This window comes from Sinocyclocheilus grahami, unplaced genomic scaffold, assembly GCF_001515645.1.
Source record: "Sinocyclocheilus grahami isolate Dianchi unplaced genomic scaffold, SAMN03320097.WGS_v1.1 scaffold1345.1, whole genome shotgun sequence".
Lineage (NCBI taxonomy): Eukaryota > Metazoa > Chordata > Actinopteri > Cypriniformes > Cyprinidae > Sinocyclocheilus > Sinocyclocheilus grahami.
In genome coordinates this window covers 72,970-82,329 of record NW_015506524.1, presented here as the reverse complement: position 1 = coordinate 82,329, position 9,360 = coordinate 72,970, and the positions used below count along the sequence as shown (strand labels likewise).

Sequence of the window (9,360 nt, the reverse complement as noted above, 5' to 3'; positions counted from 1 at the left end):
AAATAAGCTTTTTATAATGCTATTTGAGCAAAATAAACAACATTTATGACACAGCTGTTATCAATTTCATGATGATTTCAAATATGAAATTTAATCATAAGCTTAGTGAACAGTTTTGGAGAATTTGATGATTCCCCATACAAAGTGATAGAACCTGCACTTGCATGCCCGAGAGGCATTTCAAAGATGGCCGCCGTGTCATTATTCAGCTTAATTCGGTTCAAATTTTCTCAAATGCTAGTGTCAGTGCAATCGATAATTATACTGAATATGAATCATCTTTTAAACCCCATATGGCACAAGGGTGAGTAAATGGCGACATAATTTTTATTCCAACCTTTAAACAAACTGCAAACGGCACGCTGAAGGTCGCTGGAGTGGCTTTTCCTCACGAGAGTTTCATATTATTATTACGCACACCAAACACGTCGCGCCGCATATGATTTCTTTAAGCTTCCGCCAGGAAAATTCTTTTATTTTCTTCAGGATCACAGTTGGTGGCTTTCAAATGAGCGCAAAACGACTGTCAAGTGAAGGCGTTTCCTCCTCGTGAACTCATGTGAGGTGTTTGTAATGGCCTCGGGTGAATGCTAACGAGCTGCTCAGGCTCTTCGACGGCGCTGTGACTCATCGCACGCCGCGCCGTAATGACAGATGAAAACAGCTATGTTTAGAGCTCTTTGTGAGGTTTTGTGAATGGCGCTGCCTGCCACAGAATGGAGAAAAAACCTTGGGAGAAACCAGGCTCAGTCGGGTGACATGACTTGCCTTAAAGGGACTTTGCCATTTCTCAATATGCGTTTTTCAGCAATCTTGCGTCCTTGTGTTCTCGCTCTACATCATCATTAACCGTCAAAGTTCAATTCCAATACTCAAGAACGCAAGTACAGAGGACGCATGAAAGTGCCCGGATGTGTTCTTGATATCGAGGATGCATCGAGTGCAGACTTGAGAGAATCGAGCCGTTAGAAAGCCCAGAAAACGCTGCGGGCGCCGGTGTACGGAAGCCTGCAAGCTTTAAACTCCCTGCCTTCAAAGTCATTGCCTCATAAGGCAGCGAGGCAGCAAGTCAGCTGCCTAGGCTTTCGGACGCAGCCAATGTGTTCAGATTTTAAACACGTGGCACAGTGCTTCTCATCCGGTGTGCAGCTGGCTTAAGTCTGTTTCTTAAATGAATTTTAAACACAAATATTTAAAGGGGTCATGAACTGCCTTTGTTTTTTTATTTTGTACTGTTCTCTGAGGTCCACTTATAATGTTGTCAAGATTTGTACATCAAAAAACATAATTTAGACGTAGCTAATAAGCCGTACGGTTCTGTCCGGTTTTTAACCCCCCTCTTCAGAACGCTCTGTTTGAGTAGCTGTGGAGGATTGTAGACTCAGAAGTAAACACCCACTGCTGTGATTGGCTAACAGTTGTGTATGTTTGACAGCCTCCTTCATAGATAAATACTCATATCAAACGATCTGTTTAACAGATAAAGCAATAGTGATCACATAATAAAAACAGTAACTCACACTTGTGTGGCAACATTACTGTCGGATCCAATATAGTCGGCACAGCATCGTCTTTTAGTTTCAATCTTTTTGAAAATCCAGCGTCGAATTGTGCCTTGTTTGTAGAAGTGAAACAAGGACCAAGATCTTACTGACACAGTCTGGATCTTTATTAAAATAAAGTTCATACACTCTTTCCTAACATTGTGATCAGAAGGAAGGTAATGCAAAGACTGTTTTTTTCCACAACTTGGCACTGCACAGCGTTTTATTGTCTTCAGAGCCATCCTTATCATTTGGTTTCTGTGCGTTTGCCTTTCTAAAGCAAACTTTCGGGGCTAAACAGGCAGTGATGTAGAATCGGTGGGCGGGGCTAAACAGGCAGTGCTGTAGCATCGGTGGGCGGGGCTAAACAGGCAGCGATGTAGAAGAAGATTCCACAAACTGTTGTTTCGGCAGACTGCCTTCAATATAATCTGTTTTTAGAGTAGCGACAAAGTTTTGAGTTGTGAAACTTACAGGATGTTTTTACAGTACAATGAAATCTTATATGTCAAAAGATCAAGAGAATTTTGGTTTCCCTTCATGTTGATAGCACAGAATTTTGTAAATAAGCCTATAATGCTTTACATTTCTGAGAAAGGAAGTAGTACCTAATGGTAGCTGTAACTTTCCTGGTTAAACTGGGTTGTTTAGGGAATGGTTAGTGATACACAGGTTTTTTTCTGCTGACAAGAAATGTGCAAAAGTAGTGCAATTGTTTAGTGAATTTGCATATAAATATTCAAATATAAAAATTATGTGAAGAAATAAAGATTTTATCCCTGACAAATCCAGTGATTATAGTTCTCCATGAAAAGCACTAGTTGTATCCAGTGTTATTGTAGTATTATTTATATCTATTACGGTATTTATTAATATTTTGAATTAGCTTTTTTGATTTTATATTTTAATTTTTCTATTTAATTTTAGTTTAAGGTTTAGTAATTGTGTTGTGCTTATGACTGTTTATATATTTTTAAGTATTTTATTTAGATTTAATTTATTTTTGTTTTAGTATTTTTAGTATTTATTAAACTTTTGATTCCATTTTTGATTAAGTTTTTAATGTGTAGTGTCAATTTTTATCTACTCGTTATATTCAATTTTATTTCAATTAACAATTTATCAGTTTTATTTGGCTTTATTTTATTTTAGTTTTAGTAAATTTAGTATCTCTTAAACTCAAACAGTTAGTTGGCAAGACAAAATTTCAAATTTTCTTTAAGTTGATTTTTTTTTGTGTAATTGTTTTAAGTCAATTTTTTTCATCTACTAGTTATATAAATTTTCTTTCATTTAAAAAAGTGATTTTTTTAGTTTTATTTAGCTTTATTTAGTTTTAGTAATTTTAATGTTTCTTCAAATGTATTTTATTTCAGTTAATTGCAAAGACTTGAAAACATGACTTAAAGGGGTCAATTCGAACATCTGGGTTGTGCTGTTCTGTAAATCTTAACCAATGATTCCTGATTGCATCTACTTCCAGAAGGCCAAATAAAGTGCATTTGCTTTCGCACTGAATCACACAGCTTCTCCCTGACATGCTGCATCAACACTACTGCTGTTCCTGAAACCACGCCTTCTTTCTTTGCGTGCACATTTGGGCGGCATTATGCTAATATTTCCACATAGTGACGTAGACATGTGGGGGCGTGTTAGAACGAGCCGTTTTAGGTAGGTGTGGTTGACTCTTAACTTTTATAAAGAATATCTCTTTGGATTTGAAACTTTAGTCTTTGCAACTTTACAGATCTTCTTTATGCACCAAGAGCTTGTAACACTCCAAAGAGAAAGGGAAACTTGAAATCGCATCATATGACCCCCTTTAAGAAAACCAGTGTGCGCTTACGTTCAGCAGCTTCATCACTGTAGCCAGCTGGATTTGAACGGAGACTGACTGTGTGTTTGTCTGTCTGTCCTGTAGGGGTCGCCCTCCAGGGCCATCATCTCTCTTCATCTGGGATCATGTTCTAGAGCCGACCCTGTGCAGCAACCATGAAAGGCTTAGGGGCCAACCGTAGCCGCCATCTGTCCGACACCTGCGACCCCACCGCGGGCCCCCAGGAGCCCCTGTTTCCCTTGGCCCCAGACCCCCACGCCGCCTTCCTCCTGAGCCCCACTGTCAACCACTACGCCACTCTAGATCCTCACCTCCATCATTTTCCTGTTTCCACCCCGACGACGCTGCAGTCGGACTGCCTGCTGCCCTTCAACAACCAGCTGACCCCCAGCAGCACCTTCCCTCGCCTCCATTACACCAACCAGCCGGAGCAGAGCGACTACACACAGGTACTGACACCATACTGCATTTATTTAATTAAAATACAGTAAAAACAGTCATATCTGGAAATATCATTGCAATTTAAAGTAGCTGTTTTCTATGTGAATATATTGTAAAATGTAATATATTGCTGTGATCAAAGCTGAATTTTCAGCATCATTACTCCAGTCTTCAGTGTCACATGATCCTTCAGAAATAATTCTAATATGCTGATTTGCTGCTCAGTAACCATTTCTGATTATTATCAATGTTGAAAACAGTTGTGCCACTTCATATTATTGTGGACATTTTTGTGGATTTTATCTTTCAAGATTATTTGATAAATAGAAAGTTGAAAAGAGTAGCATTTATTTGAAATAGAAATCTTTTGCAAGATTATAAATGTGATTACTGTCACTTTCGATCAATTTAATGCATCCTTGCTGAATAAAAATAAAATCTTTTCCCTCTTCATTTTCAAAAAAAAGTACAGACTCAGCGAGACTGAACAATAGTGTATATATAAAATATAACATATATTATAAACAATATATATTTTAATAGAAATAGAAAAAAGCATGGAGTACACATCATAAGTGTTTTGATTCATGCAATCATTCATATTGTCCATTATTTGATGCATCACAATTTAAATTCAGATGTTTTGAGTTTGAAAAGGTACATTTGTTGACTAATATATTTGTTGAAATTTGTATGAATATATCATATGCACAATATTACAAGTAGTTAAAATACAAATATTTGAATTTATTATTATTATTATTATTGAACTTATTTAGATTTAGATTTTTAGATTTAATTAATTAAATTAAACTTATTTGTGTATTTGTTGTCATAAATAAATTCATAATAAATAAAAATGCATTTGCAATATTAACTTTTTGCAATTTTGCAAAAATAAATTTAATGTTGTTAATAGGTATTACCAAAAAAATACAGCCAGCTGACAATCTCTGGTTATAAAATCGTCAGTCATACATTTCTTATCTTTTTAAATGTTTTAGTATAATATAATAAATAAAAGTGCAATAATAATGTATTATAATTAATGATGAATACAAATATTTGTTAAAAATAATTCATTTATATTTTAACCAATTGTAATATTGAGCATGTATCATACAAATACCCAGATAACTGAAATAACATGAATAATATTGTGCAGGTGATATACAGTTGTATGATAATAAATAAATAATAAGTGCAAATAAGTATAATAAATACAAAATGTATTATTTAATAATTAATAATACAATACACATATTTGTTAAACAGCTCTAATAGTGTGCATGTGATATATGTAATACAGTCAACAAATGTGCAGTTTTAAACTCATATTTAACTCACGCTTGTTATAGAAAATTTGTATATTTTTCTAGTAATTTTATGATGGTGTTGTTGTGTCTCAGCAGGCTTGTGTGGCTCAGACGGGCAATCGCTCCGGTACGCTCACATCCTCCATGTCCATGGGCATGGGTTTGGGTCTGGGACTGGGCGCTCCTGCCATGATCAGCAGCGGCACGGCCACCATCTCATCCGCGGCTGCTGCCAAGATGAACCGTCTCCCGGCCAACCTGCTGGACCAGCTGGAGCGCCACCTACCGCTGCAGCACGACGGCTTCAGCACGCTGCAGTTCCACCGGCGCAGCCACGGCTCCAAGCAGCGCAGTGAGAGTCCCAGCCGCATTCGCAACCTGGTGCAGTCCGTCCAGAAGCTCTTCGCCAAGTCCCAGTCCCTGGAGGTGTCGGCGGTCAAAGGGAGCATCACCGCGGGCCCAGCCGGAGACGTGACTAAAGCGGCCCGCCGCAGCAAAAGCAAAGACCGCGCTAAGACCGAAGGCACCAAACGCCACCCGCGGCCCAATCTCTCAGGCTTTTGGAGCTCGGATGACTGTTTGGAGGACGAGGCGCCAGCTCAGCCCGCCGCTGGGCCATTAGCCATGGCGTATCGAAACCCTCTCAGCATGATGACGCTGGGCAGGGCCGTGTCGGACAGTCAGGCGGCTCCCAGACCGCATCCGCAGGGCTACAACACCATCGCGGCTCATTCGCTGAAATCCTCCAAGAGCAGCGGAGACCTCAAGCCCACCGTCAGCCTGCCGCCCTCCACGGGCCAGATGGGGGAGAACACACTGGTCAAGAGGGGCTCGTGGTCCACACTGACCCTCAGTCAGGCCCGACAGGTGTTGCAGAAGGGATCCGCCACCGTCAACCGCAGCCTGCTCAAGTCCAAGTCCTGCCACGGCCAGGAGATGACCTGCAACTTCCTACAGGTACAGACACACTGACATGGAAGAAAGACATGACATGTCTGACATGTCTCTCCCACTCTCAGTGTGGGGGAGACAGTGAAGAGATTTCTTGAGATTGTGACAAACCTATTTTGTCCTAAAAAATCCTAAAAAAAGATTTCATAATAGGCAATAATATTGATTATAAATGCCAAATAACCACTTTATATCACTTTTTTATTATTTATCGCTTATTTTTTTGTTTGTTTTGAATATATGTATATAAAAAATATATTACTCAGTCAGGCCCGACAGGGGTTGCAGAAGGGATCCGCCACCGTCAACCGCAGCCTGCTCAAGTCCAAGTCCTGCCACGGCCAGGAGATGACCTGCAACTTCCTACAGGTACAGACACACTGACATGGAAGAAAGACATGACATGTCTGACATGTCTCTCCCACTCTCAGTGTGGGGGAGACAGTGAAGAGATTTCTTGAGATTGTGACAAACCTATTTTGTCCTAAAAAATCCTAAAAAAAGATTTCATAATAGGCAATAATATTGATTATAAATGCCAAATAACCACTTTATATCACTTTTTTTATTATTTATCGCTTATTTTTTTGTTTGTTTTGAATATATGTATATAAAAAAAATATATTATATATATATAATATTTAGAGAAAAAAGCGTAATTGTTATTAATATTTGAACAATACACATTGTTTCACATTAATTATATATAATTTTAAACAATAAATAAATAAAAACAATAAATGCAATATAATATATTTTTAAACATAAAATATCTGTAAACAAATGTATTTTGTTTGATATACACAGTAATAATAATAAAAATATATTATTGAAAATATATAATTAATATTTGAACAGTATTTTTTGTGGGGGAGACAGTGAAGAGATTTCTTGAGATTGTGACAAACCTATTTTGTCCTAAAAAATCCTAAAAAAAGATTTCATAATAGGCAATAATATTGATTATAAATGCCAAATAACCACTTTATATCACTTTTTTATTATTTATCGCTTATTTTTTTGTTTGTTTTGAATATATGTATATAAAAAATATATTATATATATATATAATATTTAGAGAAAAAAGCGTAATTGTTATTAATATTTGAACAATACACATTGTTTCACATTAATTATATATAATTTTAAACAATAAATAAATAAAAACAATAAATGCAATATAATATATTTTTAAACATAAAATATCTGTAAACAAATGTATTTTGTTTGATATACACAGTAATAATAATAAAAATGTATTATTGAAAATATATAATTAATATTTGAACAGTATTTTTCAAATACAATTTTTTCAAATATTTGTATAATAATAATAATAATTATATTATATTTATTATTATTGTTGTTGTTGTTATTATTACTAATGCAATAACAATTATAGTAATAAATCCAAATATTTGTAAAAAAAATAATAATTATTAATTATCTAAACAATATTTTGTTGTTGTTTTGAATGGCATTTCAACAGCAGTATTTTAAAAAATTCCCAGACCGCATCCGCAGGGCTACAACACCATCGCGGCTCATTCGCTGAAATCCTCCAAGAGCAGCGGAGACCTCAAGCCCACCGTCAGCCTGCCGCCCTCCACGGGCCAGATGGGGGAGAACACACTGGTCAAGAGGGGCTCGTGGTCCACACTGACCCTCAGTCAGGCCCGACAGGTGTTGCAGAAGGGATCCGCCACCGTCAACCGCAGCCTGCTCAAGTCCAAGTCCTGCCACGGCCAGGAGATGACCTGCAACTTCCTACAGGTACAGACACACTGACATGGAAGAAAGACATGACATGTCTGACATGTCTCTCCCACTCTCAGTGTGGGGGAGACAGTGAAGAGATTTCTTGAGATTGTGACAAACCTATTTTGTCCTAAAAAATCCTAAAAAAAGATTTCATAATAGGCAATAATATTGATTATAAATGCCAAATAACCACTTTATATCACTTTTTTATTATTTATCGCTTATTTTTTTGTTTGTTTTGAATATATGTATATAAAAAATATATTATATATATATATAATATTTAGAGAAAAAAGCGTAATTGTTATTAATATTTGAACAATACACATTGTTTCACATTAATTATATATAATTTTAAACAATAAATAAATAAAAACAATAAATGCAATATAATATATTTTTAAACATAAAATATCTGTAAACAAATGTATTTTGTTTGATATACACAGTAATAATAATAAAAATATATTATTGAAAATATATAATTAATATTTGAACAGTATTTTTCAAATACTATTTTTTCAAATATTTGTATAATAATAATAATAATTATATTATATTTATTATTATTGTTGTTGTTGTTATTATTACTAATGCAATAACAATTATAGTAATAAATCCAAATATTTGTAAAAAAAAATAATAATTATTAATTATCTAAACAATATTTTGTTGTTGTTTTGAATGGCATTTCAACAGCAGTATTTTAAAAAATGTCTTAGTTTTTCATAAGCACATAAAACCAACACACACATACCTACATACATATATATTTGTAAGAAACAAAAAAAAATTATACATACACACACACACAAACACACATATATATAAATAGTCATAAAAATAGTCATATATGAATTAATATATCTAAATAATATTTCAACAATAATTCATTGTCATTTTAAATGCCATTTTATCAGTGGAATTTTAAAATGAGATTTTCAAAAAATATATTAACCAACACTAACACAGAGAACTCACATGCATTTTAAAGTACATTTCAGAAGTTTTATTTGACATCCTTTGACCCAGATGCATTGTGGGTAGTAAGTGTAAGTGTTCTGGCAGGTGCCTGCGGGTGAATGGAGCGGGACGCTGGGTAAGGGAGGCGGCGGTGCGGGCGACATCCCGTGCAGACGGATGCGTAGTGGCAGTTACGTTAAAGCCATGGGAGACATGGAGGACAGCGATGACTCGGACGAACCCCCTTCACCCAAACCCTCGCCCAAAACCGCCGCCAGACGCCAGAGTTACCTGAAGGCCACACAGCGCTCGCTCAGTGAACAGCAGCCGCCGCTGCTACCGCCGCGCAAGTGAGTCCTACTGTACACGTTACAGACACACTACACACATACTGCACACACACTGCACACACACACACACACACTGCACATGCACTGCACACACACTGCACACACACTGCACACACACACTACACACATACTGCACACACACTGCACACACACTACACACATACTGCACACACACTACACACACACACACACACACA

At 36.5% G+C, this 9,360-nt stretch overlaps 1 protein-coding gene across 1 annotated transcript in view; it reads left to right on the top strand.

Annotated features, from left to right (window-relative positions):
* Nucleotides 1-9,360, top strand: part of LOC107569431 (disks large-associated protein 4-like) — a 196,021-nt gene that overhangs the window by 155,195 nt on the left and 31,466 nt on the right. The window contains exons 3-7 of the mRNA XM_016255532.1: nt 3,466-3,830; nt 5,232-6,095; nt 6,360-6,458; nt 7,614-7,862; nt 8,919-9,163. Coding sequence (XP_016111018.1) covers nt 3,537-3,830; nt 5,232-6,095; nt 6,360-6,458; nt 7,614-7,862; nt 8,919-9,163 — 1,751 coding nt within the window. The 5' untranslated portion in view covers nt 3,466-3,536. The remainder of the gene's footprint in view (nt 1-3,465; nt 3,831-5,231; nt 6,096-6,359; nt 6,459-7,613; nt 7,863-8,918; nt 9,164-9,360) is intronic.